The 23,275-nt window shown below is 31.6% G+C and overlaps 2 protein-coding genes across 8 annotated transcripts; both read right to left on the bottom strand.

Annotated features, from left to right (window-relative positions):
* Positions 1 to 243: 243 nt before the first annotated feature.
* On the bottom strand, positions 244 to 7,576 carry LOC11446367 (transcription factor TGA2.2). 7 transcript variants are annotated; one of them, XM_024772731.2, is made up of 12 exons: positions 7,417 to 7,576; positions 6,565 to 6,680; positions 5,243 to 5,340; positions 4,619 to 4,701; positions 4,305 to 4,508; positions 3,647 to 3,721; positions 3,498 to 3,557; positions 2,663 to 2,740; positions 2,470 to 2,521; positions 1,673 to 1,944; positions 1,012 to 1,260; positions 244 to 711 (listed from the first exon to the last, which is right to left on the bottom strand). In XM_024772731.2, exons 2-12 carry the CDS (start codon positions 6,645 to 6,647, stop codon positions 565 to 567), a joined length of 1,401 nt encoding a protein of 466 aa, XP_024628499.1. In that variant the 5' UTR covers positions 6,648 to 6,680; positions 7,417 to 7,576; the 3' UTR covers positions 244 to 564. The 7 variants fall into 7 exon arrangements, with proteins under 7 accessions (XP_024628499.1, XP_024628496.1, XP_039684717.1 ...); XM_024772728.2 differs by having other exon boundaries at positions 6,565 to 6,714; positions 7,417 to 7,575; XM_039828783.1 differs by having other exon boundaries at positions 6,565 to 6,705; positions 7,417 to 7,572.
* A 7,736-nt stretch (positions 7,577 to 15,312) lies between these two features.
* Positions 15,313 to 15,880, bottom strand: LOC11444007 (sigma factor binding protein 1, chloroplastic). The gene has a single exon (XM_003627875.2). The coding sequence runs from the start codon at positions 15,817 to 15,819 to the stop codon at positions 15,457 to 15,459; it is 363 nt and encodes a 120-aa protein (XP_003627923.2). The 5' UTR covers positions 15,820 to 15,880; the 3' UTR covers positions 15,313 to 15,456.
* Positions 15,881 to 23,275: the final 7,395 nt, after the last annotated feature.

Here is a 23,275-nt window from a genome sequence, read left to right as displayed (position 1 = left end):
CAGAAAATGCTTTGAGAAGAGACTAAATCGCCCAACGTTTATTTTAAGATACTAGTAAATTAATTTCATAAAAGTGAACCAAGTTTAGTGGCCTTGGTTCTATGAATTCTGTATGTATATTCTTTTGCTTGTGAAACATTTCTACGAATCGATATTCCTGGAAAAGCTTTTCGCAACTCACCTCCGAAAGACACCTTCTCTATAAGGTCACAAAAAGCACAAAATTGATGTTTCTTTCGAATGTAAAAGTTTGAACTTATATTGAGAGGCGGGAAAGTTTTTCCGCTAAGTATAACCCAAACTACCTTTGTTCGAACAATCAAAGCCATTCCATGACAATTACAATGGACAATATTATTAGTAACAAAGATAACATAAATGCTTGTTGTTTCCAATCCCATTCCTAGACTATGTGAACTCTAGGAAACACTAGTATCAGCCTTACAAAGACTACAAGTACAACACCAAGAACACTTGCTAAGAGCAAAACTTATCATGACCAAAGTATTGATGGTGGTTGATATGAGATAATTAATTAATTTGACAGACTATTCACTACAATCATTAATCTCTTGGACGAGCCAACCAGAGAGAGCTGAGAGCGCGCAGCCGCGAAAAGTAATCATGGATGGCAAGGAGTGCACGAGCCGATTGTCGTGTTGTCAATATCCGGTGCATTTGTTGTAGTGTCTGCTGGCGCAGATTGTCAGCCTTGTAACAAAAACACAGAAATTGAGTCCATAGTAAGATATTTTATAATAGGGTAAATAATATGACATGAAATAGTGAAAACACAAGTTTTTTTTATGACAGTGAAAACACAAGTTATTCTAACAGTGTCGTACACTCAGACATAAGTTCATAACCTAAAGTGTCGGTGCTACATAGATCAAGAGTAAATAAATAATGTGAGAAAACTAAGGCTGAATTAAAAGACTCTTCAATTATTCACCAGAAACCATGCATATGTACCAAATTAATTGAACACAAGTTTGAGAAAGAAAAATTTACCTGTCGAATGAAGCCCTCGAGTGTTCCAAGTTTACCCATGGCCATAGCCATTTGACCCATGTAATTTGCCACATTCCCTGAGGAACCAGACGAGGAAGGTGCACCAGTGGACAACGTCTCTGCAAGGGACTGTTGTAATGCTTCCATACCCTGAGACAATGCATCTTCTGCTTGTTGGGAGGATTGTTGCAAGTTGGTAATACCCATCAACTGCTGCTCAGTGAGAGGTTCCAGTTGATTTACCAGAAGCTGTAACCAAATTTGTCACACTATGTCAAGAGGTAGAGAAAAGAAACTCTAAAATGACTCTAGCCTTCAAAAAATTAAAACTTGGTTGTCATAATTATGAGACATGTGTTTAACAAGTTCAAGAAAAACAAACATATGAATAAAGTGTATGAAATTAAGAACTAACAGGTGAAAAGGTTCGACAGCAGGCTTAGGGCTTTTAAAAAATAACCTTTATTATTCTCTTTTTTGTACACTAAACTCCCACCAGGCCACACCAAAGAAAGTTCTTGTTCTTAAAGTAATGTATTGATGATACATATTCAAAATAAGTCAAAGATTTGGGGTTCAATTTATTTCAAGGAACAGGAAAATTAGCCGAGTATCAGCATAAAAATGTGATCCATATAGAAAAGAGTCAGCATAAGCTCACCTTGAGAAGTTCAGACGACCGAAAACCACCAAGCCATAAGAAACACCTTTCAGCAGGTGTTTTCCACATGCCAGACAATAAATGGAAAACATCAGCCTTAGCTGCAACGCCTTTCAGCCTAAAAATCTCATCGTAATGTGCCACTATACCATCAACAATCATGCGAAGTTCGGTATCACTTGCATGAGAATTTACAGCTGCTCTCAGCTCATTAATTTGTCGATTCTGCTCTTCCAGCCACCTTGCATATTCTGCATCGAATTGCATTGCTCCTGAAATACAATTCAACGATTGTTATGGATAACTCATAGCTGATATAATGATATAACTTGTTACAACAACAAAACAGAAACAAATTATCCTATGGTGTTTTACGCTAATGGTGGGTTCACAACATTTTCCTATCTTCTCAGCTGCAAATAAAGTGCAGAGAAATGCACCATATATTAATCATTTTCCTGTTGTACCCTTTCATAAATGGTGGTTTATTTGCATTGCAGACAATTTAATTTCTTCATTAAGCATTGAAGACATTTTAATCAAGTTTCAGTTTTTTTAATATTTCTGAACTAAACTACAATTTTATTTTTGACGAAAACCATTTGAAGTTTTCTTTTGTCACTATTTCTTCTCTCTTACTCCTATACCAAACAATACCTCAAATCTACTACACTTCTCATCTTTTTCTCTCTTCTTATACTCTCACACACCTACTTCTCTCTACAACCAGATAGACTATTAGACATATTTCTATGTTCAAACCAAAGAATAAGTAAAATAGTTTAGAAACAACATACCATTTCCACTCAGTGAATGTGTTTGTTCACCCGAGCTTGATATGAAGACTCCCTACATGAAGAAACAAGAAATTCTGGTTTAAAATAGAGTATGACTACTAAGGAAAAGTGTCATACAAAAATCAAAAGGATAGAGAGAAAGACAGAGCAGGCAATTGGTGCAATCTAATTGCAAGGATTAACTGAATCTAACCTGTTGCCTGGCTCGCTGAAGCTCTTGCTCTAGTTGGGTCAGCTTCAAACGACTACTTTCCAATTGTTGGACATAGGCCTATGAAAATGAATATACTGTGTCAGGTCTTGCAATTTAATGGTCAATTGAGGAATGAAAAAACAATAATGTTTTACAACTATCATAGGAGCCAAAGAAATATACATGTGTGTTTGATTCAATGATGGCGAAAATTGATTTAAATGAATTGATTTAGGTTAAAAGTAAGTTGAATGTAAAGTGATCTATGATTGGATATATTCAAATAATAGTGAGTTGAAAAATAAATTTGAAGATAAAAAATATGTTTGGAGGAAAAAGCTACAAATCTCAGCTTCAAGTCAGAACTCATTCCGGAGGCAAAAGCAATTATACTCTAGAACATTCAAACATGTCAAATTAAGTTTATGTATAAAGAATCACTTTTGTCTCTCAAAAATGAATTCAAACATGCATTTAACATTACAATTCACATGATTCTTCAAGAGACAAACACGATAAAAGAAAGTAATTAATCAATTTTCAACTCTTTTGCAGGGAGACACTAAGTGACAACCTAAGCATCCTCCCTCACATTAAAATTACTGGCTTGCCAATTTAACAGAAGGAAGAACGAAAAGTGTAACTTTCTATTAAACAAAGTCAATTACAAAGTTATAAGGAGGAAAACCCGACTAGTTTTTTGTACAAATCTTTTTCTAATCAGATTCTGTCTTCAAATTATTATGACATAATAATATTTATATGGAAAAAAAATATATACAAACATACAAGAAAAAATAATAAAGAAAAAAAATTAAGCAAAGATAATCCCTACTTTCTTTCTCAACCGGCTTTTCCTTGCCGCCTCACGATTCTGAGCGAGCCTGCGGAGAGTCTACAATAATGTTTAAGAAAAAAAATGTCATCATATATAATTGGAATTTTAGATATTATCTATGCAATAAATTTGTTAATATTACTAACCTTCTGATCTGATTTATCCTTTGATCTGTCACTGGAGTCGGAACCCGCAACAGCAAGGGATTGATTTCTATCAAACTGCAAATGTAGCATGCATAAAATGTTATTCAACTATATCTGCAAGCAATGCTACTCATCTTATTAAGGCTCTATTTGGATAAACAGTTCAATTAATTGCTTGAATCATAAGCGCTTATCATATAAGTACTTATGTATAAGCTACGGACCTGTTTATAAACAACTTACGTAACAGCTTATAGTATAAGTGCTTACGCATAAGCTATTTCTATAATAAAAGACAAAATAGAGTCAAACTGTTTTCATAAGCTATGTTGCAGAGCTTTTGGAAATAAGCTGAAAACAGTTTTACACATGTCATAAGTTGTTATCATAAGCTCCTCTCCCAAACTGTCTCATAAATACTTAGGCCAGTAGATAAACTCAAATAAGTCGTTTCAAACATGATCAAGCAAATCCCAGAAAAACTTCTACTCTTGTATCATATTTGAAAATCATTTAAATTTAAAAATCATATAGTTAGATCCTTATTGACAAGTTCAACTTGAACTGGTTTCCAGATGTGAAAATGCAGGATAGGGATTAGAAATGTTATCATTCGAACAAGAAGGGAGAAAAGGCATAAAGGTTGAAGAAACTTCACCCGCTGATTCTTGTCATCGGTGTCACCATCCGTCGAAATATCAGTCCGAGGACTGGCATCGGCCATGGCAAACTCTTCCTGGTTTTCTGTATGAACACTTAATATGGCACCGCTACCTGGATTTGATGATTGAAGCTTTGTTAATTGCAACCTATGTGGCTCTGTTTGGTTCGTCAATGGGCTTTTATCACGTGATGTTGGCAACTAAAGAGAAAGGAAAAAAAATTCGCAATTAGACGCTCCATAATGCTAAAACTTCAACGTTTATAGCGAAGCAGGAAATTCGTTAGAACAGAAGAACAAGAAAAACTCACCTTATCAAGAGAACTGGTGTGAACAGGGGCAGGAGAAATTGTTTGGCCACTTACTTTAAGTGAGTTAAAAACCGAGTTTGAATCTATAATCAGAAAAATTCATTAGCAAAGGAAATGATGGAAAAAAGTACATGTTTCTCAACAAGAATTGATAAAAGGATAGAAAATGATATCTAGGTGCAAGTGTGCATTCCAGTGTAATTGAATAGCGGCATATCAGCATTCAGCGCTATAGTACTTTAGCTTAGTGAAATTTGAACAAATCTTTATTGTTACATGATACGCTATTAAGTACAAAGTGTTGTCAAATGGAAACTATAGTAGCACTTTAGCACTGTTGCATAGCAAAATTTGAACAACCCACTATTTTCTGCGATCTGCAATTGACAACACTTGAACATATCAACAAGTAGTTGTGCAGTAACAGATTGCAAACAAAAACCATTGTATAGTTCCAGTTTATTTAAAAAATTATAACTAAACATCGTTTAGACAAGTAAAAAAAGGAAAAAAAAAGTTTTTATGAGATTCTTGGTGCAGCAGGACACGAGATAATACAACATACTGACTGTATTTGCTTTGTTACATGTAAACTTTGCCATGTCGGATTACAAGAAGACTTACTTCCACTCAGAGCAACAGCATCCTCTAAGCGATATGGTTGACCAAATGCTCCAAAGTCAGAAACATGAAAATTATCAATTGTGTTCCCATCTGTATAGCTGAAATCCATATTTTGTCAGAATTAGGATACTACAAATCATACATTCCATCTCAAGAAAAATTGCATAAAAAAAGCAGTACTGTATACTTTGTAATCATCTTGTCAGAGTGCATGTCCTATGTACTAGCTAAAACAAATAAAAAGTTTTCATTCAAAGGAGTAACTCTGGAGAAGTTCTACTCATATTGGAAGGGAAATAAAAGTGAGCTTGCAGATCCTTAGGACTCAACATACTTTGTAAAAACATCGTCAAAGCTTGTGAAAATATTTTCTAAAATCTTTAATGATGTCATATCAATTTTGAAATTTAAATAAAGAAAAGAACAAAGTCATTATTTGCAATCCCCAACAAAAATAAGTCTAAGTACCCAGTGAACATGATACACCATGAACCATGCCAAATTTCGATCAACAAATCTAATTCCTAGCAGTAACAATACAATGACAAACTTTCTCAAAGCTACATATACAATCTCGACATGATAAGGTTTAACCTAGAATGGGAAATTGAAGTGTAAAGCCTCACTCTAACCACCCAAGGAAGATATTCACAGTGACTCATAACATAGTAAACAGTACTTTAGTTTATCAAAATGTAAAGCACTTAAAATAAAATTGTAGATGAAACAATAATTGTCATAGTCCAGTTGGCCCATATAAGGCGGAGTGGTTTTGCATAGACGGCTTAATGAAGCTGTTTTAGCATAAATGCTTATCATGCAAGTGCTTGTGTGTAAGTTATTTTACCAAAAGACATAAGAAAGTTAAGTTGTTTTCATATAAGTCGTTTTCAGAAGCTATCCTAGAGATTTATGCAAAATTAGCTGAAAACAGCTTACAGACACGTCACAAGCTCTCTCAAACAGTCTCACAAGTGCTTATGCCAGTAAATAAGTTCAAATAAGTCAATCCAAACAAGCCCTAAATCTAAATTTAGGGCATCAAAATTTAGGGCAACTGTGCTACATATGTAAGTGTCCGAAATCCACATTTCAGTGCCACTAGTTTATATAGTTTTATTCATGCAAACTACAACAAAAGTTCGTAATCTTTCACTATCCATTCTTCATTCAAAACAACAGAAACCAAAGTAACAATGAAAATCAAAATATCGCATATCTTCATTCCAAATGTATCATCAAAGGACTAATATTTACAACAAAAATTGAGCAAAAAAACACACAATCTACGTATTGAACTTCTAAACTAGGAAAAAATATACCATGCATCGTCGGAATTGAAGCTCGGCATCCCTCTTTCTGCTCCCTTCTCATCTTCAACACCAACTCTGATTCTACTTCCCATGCAACACTCCCACCATCACATCATCATATTCCCCTGCTTCTCAACAAAATATAAAACTCTAAAAACCCTAACAAAAAAAACAACAAATTCAACAGCAAAATTTCAGCTTCAGTTGAACTAGAACAACCAAACCAACAACCTCATAAATCTCCACAAACCAAAACATAGTACAAAACAAATCATAACCAAAACATAAATTTCAATCAACCTTAAAAACCATGAAGTGAATTCCAATTACAGAAAACACAAAATAGAAAAACAAATAACCAAAACATAGTAATAAACAAATCATAACCAAAACATAAATTTCAACCTGGTAAAACAAAGAACTGAATTCCAATCACAAGAACACAGAGACAGAAAAACAAATCACAACCCTTTAGTTGTATGTAATACAAATATCTATCTATCATAAAGGCACAAACTTTGGCAAAACCATGTGTACCCACAAACCAAACACACGCAAAACAAGAACACACTCTACCAAATTAGTGCTCAAAAGTCAAAGTAACACACTTTGACATGAAAAAGACCAATTTGACACCAACTCAGTTAGACCCAGATGCAAAAATAAATAAAAAATTCAAAAGACAACAAAAAAAAACACCAAATCCAACATCATCAACAAGATCAAAAATTCAACCTGTTATACTAAGTTGAACTAAAATTCACCATGAACATGATGGTTTTCATTTACTCATCATGCAACATAAAATAATAAAATATTATTGTAGTAAATAATTGTAGATAAAAAATGAACCAAACCCACCTTGAAAATTTGATGACGATGAGTGATGATGTTAATGTATTAATGAATTTATGAATTAAGTAAAGGAATGAGGAAAAAGATAGACAGAGGAGAGAGAAAGAGAGAAATGAGAGAGACTTGTATTGTATGGATGATTCCAATCTCTAGATGTCTTCTTGTGTTGAAATCCTCCCCTTTCCGATGACTAATGATTTTTTTATTACTTTTATTTTTTATTTCTTCACCATTTTTCATTAAAAATGATTTTTACTTCTATTTCATCTCATGTTGATTAAGTAGACATCTTGAAGTTCTTGGATTTCGGTTAGCAATTCATAATATATTTGGTATGGTGTTGCGTTTAGCGGCGGAATCACGGAGGAAACCCGTGTCAACGACAACTTTATTTTTCAGTTTTTCTTTTTCCACAGTCATTACTCATTGAGAAGATATTGATTTTAGACGTTGTTGAAGTTCTTGGATTTCGGTTAACAATTCATAATATGTTTGGTATGGTGTTGCGTTTAGCAGAATCACGGAGAAAAGTCGTGTCAACGACAACTGTGTTTTTTAGTTTTTTCTTTTTTCACGGCCATTACTCATTGAGAAGATATCAAGGATGATTTTCTTAACGTAGTAACGTTTTAAAGTCGTTTATTGATGATCATTCTTACTTTGATTAGTTGTTATTTTCTTCGTATTTAATTTTTTGCGGCAAAACTAGTGTCGTTGTTGCTCACTCTCTAGCTAGGTGAGTTTGTTTAAGTTTTAGTTGATTTTGTTTACATCGAGGAAATTCCTCTGACAAAATTGTGCGCCTCTATAATTAGTTTCTCTCCTTTATCATCTCAAATTAACTAGTAAGGTATTGTCGAAGATCTTAGATTTCGGTTAGCAATTCAATCGGCTCATGATAGGGTTTTCACGGTATCGTGGTGGATGGTGATTCTCTTAATATGGTAATGTTTTGACGTTGTCTATTGAACGGTGTTGCTTGTTCTCCAGCTAAGTTTGTTTTAGCTTCAATTGATTTTGTCAATCGAGGATATTGCTCCTTGTATTGCTTCGTTATCGCAACCGATTTGATTCCCGTTTGAATGAAACTGCAGCCGTCAAAGATTAAGTTAAGATGTTAGATTTTAGTTAACAATTCAATTTGTTCATGATATTGATTTTTCAGATATTGTGGTGGATGATGATTCTCTTAATATGGCAACGCTTTGAAGTTGTTTATTGGCAATGATTCTTACTTTAATTAGTTGTTAATTTTCTTCGTTTTTAATTCTCGTGTTAAAAAAGTCGGTAACGTATGAAGTTTTTCGTCATCCCTAATCTTAAGTTGATTAGTTGGTTGTTTTCATATGTTCACACATATTAAAAATATTGTTATTTTTGGTCAAATTTATTACATATTTTTATAATTTATTTATCATTTTGTTTTATATATTTTTTTACAATAAATAGTCGAGAGTATTTTTTATTTATGAAAAAAAACCTAAGAGTATTTTTTACAAAATACTAATAGTTAATAAATGACAAAAAGAGTCCTAAAAAAATTACAAATAAAAATAACAAAAACTTTTAATAACTGACACCTTGTCAAATGAGTATCCTATATTACACTTGTCTTGTAAAAATGATTATTTATATTAACTTTTAATCATGTTCTCAGCCGTAAGTAATTGTTTCACCTCAAAATCAAACTCATATTCTTTTGAACCAACTTTTAATCATTTTCTCAACCATAAAGTCATTGTTTTTTCTCGAAATTGAATTCAGGTTCTTTCAGATCGTTTATCCTTTGGTGGAGTTTATTAATCATTTAAGTTAAAACATGTCATTACTTTTAAGTTTTAATCATACTATACTAACGATATTACACGGATTTTTTACAACAGTTTTAATAAATAAGAATAATAATAGAAAAGTAGTAGGAAAAAAGTAATGGATATTTTTTTGACAAGAAAATAATGTAAAATCAAGAAATATCACAAAATTGACATTTAATATAAAATAGAAAAGTATTATTTACATTTTATTTTTGGTCAAGATTTACATTTTTATTTTATAGTAATGTTTTTAGTGCTTTGACATGGACCGCATGTGGATTTATTTAATTACAACTTTTATAGTAAAGTTTTAGTGCTTTAACAAACTCCATATTAGTATTTTTATATTAATGATTTCATTGTCACACTTTGTTAAATTTTGAAAAAGTAAAAATGAATAGAATAGTATTTAGAAAATATTTAGCAGAAAATTAAAATAAATAAATAACATTAAAAGGAAATAGTTGAGAAAAGTGCAAGAATATAATACTTGTGTTTGTGGTTTTTGTAGTTTTTTTTATTTTGAAAAAGATTGTTTGCAGCTGTAATGTGTCAGAGAATCAGTGATGAGAAGATACACTGACGACACAGTAACAACAACACACGATATCTATCAATTTCTTTTACAGCTAGCTAGCTTATTTTCAGTGCACGAGAGATGATAATCCTCTGTGATAAATCACAGATGCTATTGTGCACTTGCATATGAACTGTTGATATTTATTTAGGTAGAGCCTTAAAAACAATTGGTACAAGGTAAATTCATAAAAAATAAAATAAAAACTTATAATGGGTACAAGCCTTATTTGTCTTATTTGTCTTCGTGTGCTTAGCTCTCACTTGATGAGGGATAATGCATATATATTTTTGTAACAATATGATAATTGTATTGTCTAGTTTTTTCATTATCTCTCTCTCATCAACAACTATAAATGATTTATTTTTATACGGTGTTGAATACGGCTCTCGATTATTTTTGTGGAAACGGTTGTCAATTTTTATAGTTGTTCAAATAACATCATTTTATTAGTATAAAAGTTCTTATGTCTAGAAATTTGGCCAATAAATTTGATGGTTCACATTGCGCAATATAGCGGTCTAAAATCCCACTTGGATGAGCTAGAAGTTCTCCGACAAAGAATATATGTGGCTCAGCTCACGACCAACGACAACCTGAATCCCCATTCTGCTGACATGACAAAACCCCATTGGGGCATAAATGGTTATTCGTTTGACGAAGGACCAAGTATTTGACCTATAAATAGAAGCTTGTGACCTCATTTGTATTCATCCACCCAATAGGAAAAATAAATAAATAAATAAATATATATATATATATATATATATATATATATATATATATATAGAGAGAGAGATAGATAGATAGATAGATAGATAAGGGGGGCAAATACGAGATGGGAACGTCGGAGATTTATAGATCAAATCGATTGATGTATCATCTCAAACATTATACGATATATGTTACAAGTTATGCATTATGTTGTAGTTAGTTTATCTATTTGTTGGAATTAAGTGCAATTGGTTATAGAACTAATGTAAATATTTGGTTTGGTTGATTATAAATAGTCATGTTTCACTATATTGGTGTAAATCAGAGATTGGTCTTTTGATTTGGGAGTGCTAAACATATACTTCCCTTGTAAGGGACATGTGTAAAGGCATATGTATATGCTAGTTCTAAGACATCAAGTTAGGTTTACAATCACATACAATATTGGAACGCAACGCCTCTCTTTTTCTAATTGAAAGAGACATCGAAGGTTAGAGACTAGAGTTGATATGTCGTTATTTTTGAGACATTAATATCTACAGAGGACGATAGGTGAAGGTATAATTGAAATATGAGGAGTTTATAGTTGATCAAGGAAATGAGAAAATATTCTCAGAGTTGCACGCATAAAGAGGAAGTACGAAAGCTAAAGTTTACACATGTTGCATTGGAACGACAATGCCTCACAATAGGGTTGGGAATAGGTCAGGCCGGCCTACAGGGGCCTACGGCCTGGCCTGTTTTGGCCTGGCCTGGCCTGGACTGTTTAGTAGATAGGCCTAGGCTTAGGCTTTTTAGAAAGCCTGTTTAGTTAAATAGGTCAAGCTTAGGCTTCAAAAAAAGACTGTTAAGCCTAATAGGCCGGCCTATTAATACTTATTTATTAAAAAATAATTTTTTATATTAAAATAATTGCATATATTAAAAATATAAACATCTTTTTCTCTATCTATTAGTCCCTTAATAGGCTTTGTTGTTATAGGCTTTTATGTAGGCTTTAATCTAGTTGAAATTTACTTGTAGTGAAATAGGCTTTTAAGTAGGCTTTAAGACATGTTTAACCTATTTAGTAGGTCAAATGAACTATTTGATGACCTTAATGTGAAGTAGGCATGTAAGTAGGCTTTCAGGCCAGTCTAGGCTTTTAAATAGGTCAGGCCAGGCCTAGAAAAACGGCCTATGATAGGCCATAGGCCAGGCTCAGGCTTGTGATTTATTTCGTAGGCCAGGCTCAGGCCTATCAAAGCCTGGCCTGGCCTGGCCTATTCCCACCCCTACCTCTCAATGAAACAGGGACAACCAGAGTGACGTAGAAATGTGAGGTGTCGTTCTTGAAAGGGAGGAAGATGAAAGAGAGATGACAGAAATCAAGGCCGTTCCCGATAATTTAGAGGTCCAGTTGTAATTTTTACAATTTTTGTTTAAAAAGAATTAAAAAAAAATCCAACACCATTTACAATGATAAATAATTAAGCTGCAGTTGAATATATGAGCATATCTTCAAACATTACTTTTACCTATAGACAATTAGACACTTACATGTGGAAAATGAATAATTGATGGCAAAATTGTTGTCTTCCAAACTTTTATTTACGGGAAAATGACAATTATTGACTGATTTTGTCCGTAGGTAAAAGTGTTATTTTTTTTTTTTTTGTATTTTACACCCCAAGACTTATACCCTTGTCCCTATAAATATTTGAGGCCTCCGTAAATTTCAGGCCCGACTCCATATAGCTTTTTGCTCTTGCCCAAGAACGGGCCTGACAAAAATATAAAGTGTGAGCTTAAAACAAAATCATCCAATAAAAAGTTTTTTTTTTGTAAGAAAAAAAATTAATTTTAGACTGAATTGCATTTTTGGTCCCTTAACTATTTAAGTAGTATCGCTTTGGTCCCTTAATTAAAATTTGATTTATTTTGGTCCCTTAACTTCTCTCTGTTACACATTTTGGTCATTTCTGTTACTTTTAATTCGAAAACGTTAGGTTTTCTTCATTTTCTTCTGGATTTTTTTTGGGATTCTTGTTGTTGAAAGTTGATGGAGATGATATGAAGATGAAAAAGAGAAGAAGAGGATGAAGAAAATCTAACGTTTTTGAATTAAAACTAACGGAAATAACCAAAATATGTAACAGGGAGAAGTTAAGGGACCAAAATAAATCGAATTTTAATTAAATGACCAAAACAATACTACCTAAATAGTTAAGGAACCAAAAATGCAATTAAGCCTTATTTTTATGATCTTAATTTTAAGGGAAAATTGTATTCAAATCAAATGGAAAGCAAATGTAGCTCTATTTTACTTGAACAGATTTTATTTTCACATTTAACTTTGAAATAGAAAACCAGAAACTCAATATTAGATAGAACAACCATTGAGAATTTAACATTTCTTCCTCTTACGAAAGAGTCGATCTCAAATTGATCCCCTATAAAAAAAAAATTCAAATTATTCAAATTGATGCTTATATGTCTCAAATTCCATACACTAGTTCCTACTTATTTTTCAAATTTTACAAATTACCCCTATCTGTTTTAATTTTTTTTACAAAATGGTCTTTACGAACTTTTAATTTTTACAAATTGGTCTCTACAAACTTTAAAATTTTACAGCTTGTTTCCTATGTCCATATTGTTACAAAACAATTCAGTTTCGTCATCAACTTCTTTTCTGTTTAAAATTTGACCCAAAACTTTTAGTATTCTAATTCAGAGCCACATTTCAATTTTTTTTAGGTATTCATCATTCTATACATTTTTCTCAATATTTTTTTAAACTTATAAAAATAAACCAACAAAATTTAAGAATGTCACTTTTTAATTACTCTATCTAAATATATTTTTTTAAATAAATACAATTCAATTTTTTTTGACAAAAAGTAAATATAATCCAATTGAAATATTTAAATTGCAAACAATATAACTTAAATTTTAGAAAGAAAAAAAAATCTCTACCCTTGTACCAAAATGGAAATTTCTATTAGAAACGTAGACATGTCGTTGTCGATATTTTCTTGTATTATTTTTTAAGGCCCCGCAAAGAAATGACTTTTAAATTTCTTTCCTCCCTTTTCTCTCGTGAATCGTCACTAAAACCCTAGTTTATATCCTTCATCTATCAAAGAGGAGTGATTTAGGGTTAATTTGATCCAAAATCACTCCTTCAAACTCGTTTTTTCTTTCCCTTTTGTTAAAATAAGTAATTTTCACATTTATTTCATTTTTCTTTCAAGATTTCGTCGTCTTAGTGCGACATTATTTTGTTTGTCGTTTTGTGCGGCGTGCGTTGTTTGTCTTTTTTGTTTCGTTCAGGAATATTATTTGATTCAGATTGTCAGATCAACTTTGATCCAGTGCAAATTCAATTAATGACTTTGGCATCGTCAACGTTGAAAACCCGGAGACATAGTATTCTGATGATTTGAATATAGTCATATGTGTATTTTATTTTTTTTAACAAGTCAAAATGGAATATATTAGATCAACACAAGTGATTCATCTCGCACAAGGCGTGCAAAAGAAAACCACCCAAAATATTTTACAAGGTTAAGTTACCAGTGCCACAACAAAGATCACCGCGAAATAAAAACAAAATAATAAGAAGATTACACTCTAACACCCATACATGATAAAAAGTTGCCACCACCGGTCATGATAACTGAAGGTGAAAGTGAGCATATATTAGTCTTTAACCACAAGAAAGATAGCAGTTTAACCTTTTCTGCTACGTGAAGTGAATCCAAAGCCTTATGATTAAAACCCGATTGTTCCTTTTCTTTCAAATAACCCAGACACATGCTAGTCAAATTATCTTCAGGAAAGAGTGTGTAAATCGCGGTAACCTTGCTAGGTGCCCGAACTGAAGAAGATCACGAACCACGTCTGGAGCGACGAAGGAGATGCCGAGCCATTGGAAGATCAAGAACCACACGTTGCCAAAGGTGTCACAGCCGAAGAGAAGGTGGCCCACGGTCTCCAATGAGGCGCAACATCCAACACACATGTTGTCATCATGATGAAGGACTCGTCGCCGTATAAGATTGTCTTTGGTTGGTAGTCTATTGCGAAGAAGTCTCCAAGCGAACAATGATATCTTTAACGGAACTTGCTTATGCCACACTGCATCGAACAAGCCTCTTTCAGGAGGTGCATCTACCATCGTAGGCTTTTGTACTTTGTCGTTTTATGCTATTAACACGGATGTTGTGAGTTTATTTACAGTTTCATCTTTTTTGTATTCTACGAAATTGTATTGTATCAATTTAAACGAATGAATATTATTTATTTTTAGAAAAAAAAATTGAATACAATTTTTTAATAAAACATTATTTTTATATGGGCACTTGTCATTTCTTCCTTGGATTGAAAACTTGCGAAGCAAAAGTACTATTGATCCCTGTGTTTCGTCACTTTTAATTAACACATCGTAGTTATCCATTTGGACATATGGTTATATTCATTTATTATCCGTCATTTCTCTTCCTATATTTTACAGCAACCATTTCATCATCCGTTTACTCACCACAATCCGGATATCTACAGATTGGATTCTTCTCCATTAAATAGACAATATCATTTTCAGACTATAAAATATTTAAAAAAAAAAAATCTACGGTCCTTCCAAAATAATCTACAGAAATAAATTAATGCTATTCAGTATATAATCTTATTGATCACGATGATTCCAAAGAACTCAAATTTATTCATGGAACCAACAGTTTTTTATATTATTGACTAGCTAAGATCAAATAACTAAAATTTAAATAAATTTTAAAACAAATTGAAAATGGTGAATTAGGTCAGAACTGCTAAAAAGCAAATATATATCATTTAATAATAATAATAATAACAACAATAATAATCATAATACTAATAATAATAATAATACTAACACCATCACCACCACCCCCCTAAAAAAACACCAAGAATAATAAAATCCTAGGACATATCAAAGCTCAACAAATCGCATTGAACGTGTTCACTTAACGGCTCCACAAAGGATTGTCTTGAAAGAAACTCACTATAATCAGGTTTCAAAAAGGTATTTTGATGAGGAACATGATCAACCCTCCATTGTTGATGAGTTGAATAAGCACCCTTATTCACTCTTTCATCATCACAGTATTTTTCTTGCAAGGGCATAGTAGTAGTTTCAGCAACATTGGAGTCTTGGCCAGTTAGTTCTTGCACTAGGGCTCTGAAATTTGAAGCATTAGTCTTCACTTTCACTGGACTTGAAATATATGTAACTTTGATATCCTTTTTGTCCTTTTTGCTCATCCTTTTGTTCTTCATGATCATGACCCTAAGGTATTTATGTGTGTATTTTTTTGGGTGCAATAGTGGATAAGATATAAATGATCAAGTTGCAAGCCTTTATATATAAGTTAAGGGGGAATAGGTGGTCTTGGTCAAATATGTGTGCTTATTGGAAAGTGACAATGGTTTGAAAAAAAGGGAAGGTTAAAAAAAGAGGTAATTGACTAAGGAAAAATATGGAAGATACTAGGAGAGATTAATTAAACTATAGAAGATGATGAATTGAGTATGTGACCCGTAACCATAATACGTACATAAGCATAATAATTTGTGACACCGCTTATAATAATGATTTGTTTGTCTTCGTTGGCACGTGCGCAGCCTTGTATGACTGAAAGAAAGAAGATCCTTCCATGATCATGCATGAACTTGGGTGCTCACAAGAACCTATGTGATATTCTTTTGTTGGTGATGATGCAAGCAATGTTGATATTACTCTTTCATCTCATAGTATGTGTGTCATGTGACAACATGGTACGTTTGTGTGTGAATATATATAGGATTTTGCTATAAGATATCTTATATGAATGTGTTTTTTAGCAAGTTATTCTATGAGCATTTGCTAAAAGATACCAACTAATTTTTATGAAGGTATCTTTTAACAAAGTTATAACAAAAAAGTGAAAATCACACCTTAAGGTGTGAGTTGCTAAAAGACACCTTCATAAATGGTTTCTAGCAAAATCCATATATACATATATAGTTAAAATATTAGTCGAAATAAGTTATGTGATTCGTGAATGATAGATATTGTAAAAATGTGATGCGATATTTATTTTAAAATAGAGGAATACGTAATAGTTAAACATATTTCACTTTGGTCTAATACATTAGTAAATACTATTTCTTCAAATTTATTAAATAATTGATGTATTTAGTGTATATTATAAATTAGATATACATGTTGGATTTCGCTAATCCTCTTTCATTCTTCGAGGAGGGGTGGTTTTAGGTCATTTTTGACCTAGAATCACCCATCTGCATCTTTGTGTTTTTTTTGTTTGTGATTTCGTCGTCTGGGTGCGGCGTTGCGTTGTCCGTCCTTTTGTGCGGCACTGTTTGATTTCATGTCTTGTTGCGGTGTTCGTTTGGTTCATATTGAAAGACCAACTTCAATCAATCAGAGATTCAATCAATGATTTGGACGTCCATGTTGCAGATCCGGAAGCATGAATATTTGTTGATTTAGATTTTATCATATTGTTTGTAGGCATTTTGCAGTTGTATGCTATTAACTTGAGTGCATTGAGTTTTTTCGCAGATTCACCATTTACGTTTTTAACAATGTTGATTATGAAGTGTTCTATCAATTTAAATAAATTAATATCGTTTTGTTTTTGTTAAAATATATGTTGGATTTCGTCGATCTGATATACAAGTTATTCAATTATAAAACTAAAAAAAATTCTGCACGAAGTCGGACGAAGTACATAAAACTTATGGAAATAACTGTAAAATTACGGGTTCAAATCTAAGGAAATATGTACAGACATTGTCACATTGCAAACAATAGTCTATTTTATTTAGATGCTGTAAGATTGATTAAGAAAAATAATATGGCTTTATTTGTAATTTAATTAATCTAGCGAGAACATGTCAATTTTGAAATAAGACATGATTTGTTTGATTGGTTCCAACTAAATATTCAACTGAAGCTGTTTCCAACTAAATATTCAATTGAAACAATTGAATATTAATTTTGGCTAACAAAAAAATAAACAGTTTCTTAATTACATTACTTTTATTTTTTGTCAAATAATGTAATGGTCAGAAATTCGACTTTAAAATAAATAATTGAGGTGTTTGAAGTTCGAACTTCAATTCCTACATATATTATGCAATGTACATTAATTATTACATTACTTTCATGGGTTCATGTTTCAAATCAAATTTATTCTTCATACGGTTCTCTTCATAGATCGCTAGGGTTGCTTGTTCAGTGTTGCTTATGTGCATTGACAATTCCTTACGAAGGACGATTCAGATTGATAAGCTAAAAATGGGTGTGTTAACTTTTTATAATGTGTCATAGTGAGTCATTGGCTCGTAGATCCGTTATCGTGTAGGCGGTCAAATTCACACTCATTCTTGAAAGGTTCGAGTTTGTACGGATCTGTCTTGGGTTGTTATTGCTCGTGTTCATTCGTGCACCAGTCTTTTTTGCAATTTGATTTTGAGCTCATACGAGAGTTTATTGAATTGTGGTGGTTATGCGTCCATGTTCTCTTGTTGTGTTTTTTTAACCTTTATGGACTGATGTGTAATGACCTTTAAGTTGGTTTTCTGTTTTTATTTTCACCTGGTCAGGTTTATGTCCCTCAAATTTTTGTAACCTTTTTGTTTTGATCTATCTAGGGTATGCAAATGATGATCCATTTGTTTCCCATTTGCTTAAAAAAAAAAAAAAAAAGTAAATGTGTTACATACCCTAGAACATGATTATAAAATAGGGTTAATTAAGTTTTTGGTCCCTATAAATATCTGTAGTTTTGTTTTTAGTCCCTATAAAATTAAATCATACTTTTTAGTCCCTATAAAATTTTCTGTTATAATTTTTAGTTCCTGCTAACTGCTGTTAAATGACCCCTAACGGCGCTTACGTGGCACTGACACGTCATTATTTAATTATTATTTTTTAAAAATTTCAGAATTCCCATTTAATGTTTTTTTCCCAAAAAATAATTGGACATTATGAAATTACTAAAATACCCTTATTTCTCTCTTCTCACAGACCTTCTTGATCCATTCCAGATTTCAACTTCCCCCCACCTTTTTTCCATCAAAACAACCCCCAAATTCCATTTATTATTTTCTTCTTCTTCTCTAGAATGGATTACTCTTGGTTCCATTAGTAAACAAAATCACACCACAAAAATAATTAATCTGCTTTGTATTCGTTCGTCTTCGATTTCACACCATCGCCGTTTCGGTTTCTCTTTCAGATTTTGATTGCGCTTTCGTTCGATTTCACAGCATCGCTTTCAGATTTCGCGTTTTTCCTTCTGTTTTGCGAGCAAAATCTCCAAATCTGGATTTTTTGAGTTTTTGTTTTACGTTTTATTTTTATGTTATGTTATCTTATTCTTATGTTATTTTAATGGCAAATTCTATGGTACATCCAATAAATTTGGGTGTATCGGTACACCAAGTCGTAAAATTAATAATATTTTCTATCATTGACAACTAAGATAATTAAATTTTATATACCAAAAGCTTCGACGAAATAAAATTTAATTTTTAAGAATTTTTATTACTCATAACAATGAATATTGATTATTTTTTATGACAAAATGTAAATTTTGTAATATGATCCTTATAAACAATGAAATGATGGTTTTTCTTATGAAATGATGTTTTCTAAAATATAAATATTGACAAATACCTTTTTATTTCATTAAAGTGATCTTTAATTTATATATTTTGTAAAACAAGAGTACCGGTACACTCAAAATTGTGAGTGTGCCATAGAAGTTCCCTATTTTAATTCCCAAATCTTTTATTTTAATTTGAATGTTTAATAATGAATATGCATTTTGATGGAAAAAAGAAGGTGGGGGAGAAGTTGAAATCTGGAATGGAAGAAGAGGGTCTCGCACGTGAAGAGAAGAGAGAAATAACCATGACTTTTAATTAAACAATAAGGGTATTTTAGTAATTTCAAAATGTTCAATTAATTTTTTGGAAAAAACATTAAATAGAAATTCTGAAGTTCTTAAAAATAATAATTAAATAATAATATGTCAGTGCCACGTCAGCGCCGTTAGAGGTCATTTAACAGCAGGGACTAAAAGCTATAACAGAAAATTTTATAGGGACTAAAAAGTGTGATTTAATTTTACAGGGAGTAAAAACAAACCTGCGGATATTTATAAGAACTAAAAACTTAATTAACCCTATAAAATATTAGTGGAAAGCCAATGTGTCCGCCTATTCACTTTTTTTGTTGATAAAAAAAAACGGTATCCATTCAAATTGATATATTGCATCATTCAACATTGTAGATGATGAATCTGCGAACAAACTCACATCATTTGAGTTAATAATAGCATACAACGGCAAAATACCTACAAATAATATGATAAAATTAAGGTGATCGGAATACACATGCCTCCCAATATGCAATGTTGATGCTCAAATCATTGATTGATTTATTGATCTTTCGATCAGAATCAAATGAACACCGCAACTGGACAAAAAAATCAAGCAACGCCACACAAAACACCGAACAACAAAACGCTGCACTCAGACGACCAAAGTACGAAGAAGAAAAAAATTTAAATCTATATGAAAATTACTTATTTAGGTTGAAATAAAGAGAAAAGGATAAAGAGGGATGATTACGGATAAAAATTGATCAAAAATTATCTCTCAATAAAGAAAATGGAAGAGAGAACTTAAATAGAAAAAATTAAGGACCGTTTGTTGAAGAGGGAGGTCTGTCTTTTCACTTTTCTATTAGGGATAATGTCATATCTATTTTATTTGCATATAGTTATAACTTTTTTGTCATATATACCAGAAGAAAATAATTTTGTCAAATAAAAAGTCCTTTTATATTATCTGATATTATTTTTATTGCAGTCGAATTGTTGTTATTACAACAAGATTTAACTGATTTTTTTAATTAAAAATTTAGATTATACTATAAAATTACAAATACATACAATAGTACATGAAGAACATATTTAAAAGAAAAAGTATTAAGGCTCTGTTTGGTAAAAATAAGCTATAAGCTAGCTGATAGCTGAAAAGTTAGCTGATAGCTGATGACTGATAGCTGATAGCTTATAGTTGAAAAGCTTGCTTATTAAAAATAATGTGTTTGGTAAAATTAGCTGTTGAAGTGGCTGATAAGTATAAAATGACATGTTTTTTTTTAATATACATATAGACACACATTTTTTTGTAATGTATTTATTTTTAATTATAGTTAAATATGTTTTTGGTCCCTATAAATATTCAAACTTTTGGTTTTAGTCTCCATAAAAAAGTTCTTCGACCTTTAATCCTAAAAAAAAATCACCGACAATTTTGATCTCTGCTTTATGAATCCCAAAAATACGAAAAAGGTGGAAACAAAATGTGAGTTAGAATATATAAAATTTTACAACGTACAAAAGATTAGTTATTTTTTCCTTTAAAAAAAAATCGGCTAGTTATTTTTTGTGTGATGTACGGCAGGTTAGTTATAGCAAAATATAAAGCATTTCCTTAAAAAAATACATACATATATATATATATATATATATAAAGTGCTCCTTAAAAAAAATACAACGTGACATTTTTTTTAAGGGAAAAATGGGGCGGTTATAAAGATGAACATGGGTAGTTGTTTAATTAAAAAAATAATTAATTTAAATTAATAGAGTTAAAGTTGGAAGAAAATATAAAAAACTACCAGCTATAAGCTAAAAAGCTACTTGAAATAGCTTTTCAAAAAACGCTATAAGCTCATGAAAAAAACTTGTTACCAAACACGCCACATTTTCATCTAACGAGCTTATAAGCTAATCCAACAAACTATAAGCTAGATTTTTTGTGTTACTAAACACAGCCTAAATAATAAATATTCAAAATTTCTATATAAGTGCACAACCAACAAAACTAATCAAAGTTTCTAGACTCTAGAGCTCTAATCAGAGCTTTTTTATATGCATCGTTCAATTCTACCAAAAAAAGAGATAGTGTTAGTCAAAGGAATGACTTTTATTTTCTTTATAAAACACAGTCAAAGGAATGACTTAGAATGTCATCTGATTTAAAAAAGAAAAGGATCGAAAATAATGACCAGTTGTTTGACAAGGGAAGGGGACAGTGATCGTTAAAATAAATAAAATAATTAAAATTAGGTGAAGACTCACGTTAAATGTTGAATGACATATCCATCTTATGGACCCACATATATTTTTGAGGAACTTATTTTTAATTTTGCCTTGGATTTCTAGTTTTGGTGTCCATTCAATGTAACAATCAACTTGATTTGGGTATAAGAAATTAAAAGAACTTTTCATCAAGAAAAAAAAACTACTAGTCCCTCCGTTTTTCTTATCATAAGTGCGTTTGACTCTTTTACATATATACATGAAAAATAGTTAGTGAAGTTAACATGTTCATTTTTGTATATCTTAATCTAAAAATTTACTTTTCTTTTTAATCAAGTAGTTTAGTAGTTAGAATTTATTTTTGAAGATGAAAAGTGAAGGTGTCCGGAGTTCAAATTCTAACTCCTGTATATATTAATGCATTGTCCCTGTCAACTGACTTATACTTCACATTTCAATATACATAAATCAATAGTATTAACAAGGAGTGTTTATTGAACAAAAAATTAACACACTAGTAAACATAGTTTTGAAAACCGGATCGGACCGGCCGGTCGAACCGGTCCGACCGTGAACCGGAGAGGTAACCGGAGAGGTTGGCATGTTGGATCGGTCATGCAATCAAACCGGTGCGAACCGGCATGAACCGGACAAACTCGGTTAAAACCGGTGAACCGGCGGTTTAATGAGCCAACCGAGTTACAAATTTGTTTTTTAATTAATGATTATATTATTTACCAAAAAATTGAAAACTAGCCTTGCTGTGGATCGAAGAGGCGACCAAACAGTCACAAACTTCTCAAAGGTACTAATAATCCACTGCAACACTGCTGTTTGTTGTGATGAATTGTTGATTCATTTTGATTGTATATTATTTCAAAATATCATAAACTAAAACTACACCATTTTTTTTTTTCGTTACGCTAAAACTACTTCATTTCAATTCACATTTTAACTTGTATTTTATAATTTTTTTTGCATAATTTGAATTTTGTCAATTTTTTTGCATAACTTGTATTTTGTCTTTCTTATAAAAAAAATAGAAACATGTATTCTCTTTTTATTTTTTTATTTTATCTTCATAATATATTGTATAAGTAAATGTTTCATAACATATATATATATATATATATATATATATATATATATATATATATATATAAGAATTAATTTGTGTTTGATCATATAATAAGTGTTGAATCCGCGTCTCTTAGATTATTTTAGTTTCTAAAGTGACCGAGTCACCGATTCAATCCGAGTTAATCCGGTTAAATAACAATATAAATTTAATCTAAGGATCGAGTTATCTAACCGAGTCATTCGAGTGGTTCCGATTTAGTCATGCGGTTCGACCAATGACTCAGTGGTTCGATCATTGACCCATTGATCCAGTACTCCCGCCGAGTCGATGACCGAGCCGAGTTTTAAAACTATGCTAGTAAATTACATAATGAATTATATTCAGGGATAAAAAAAAAAAAATCGTCATATGGAGCACATAATTAGAGACGAAAAAAGCGCAAGTCCAGAGAAAAAACTACAAAATTAAAAGAACAATTTTAGCATGCAAGACTTAGAGATATTATAAAAGATCAGTCTATGAAGTTTTCTTGAAG

This window comes from Medicago truncatula, chromosome 8 (genome assembly GCF_003473485.1).
Source record: "Medicago truncatula cultivar Jemalong A17 chromosome 8, MtrunA17r5.0-ANR, whole genome shotgun sequence".
Taxonomy (NCBI): Eukaryota; Viridiplantae; Streptophyta; class Magnoliopsida; order Fabales; family Fabaceae; genus Medicago; species Medicago truncatula.
This window is presented reverse-complemented; position numbering and strand designations above follow the sequence as displayed.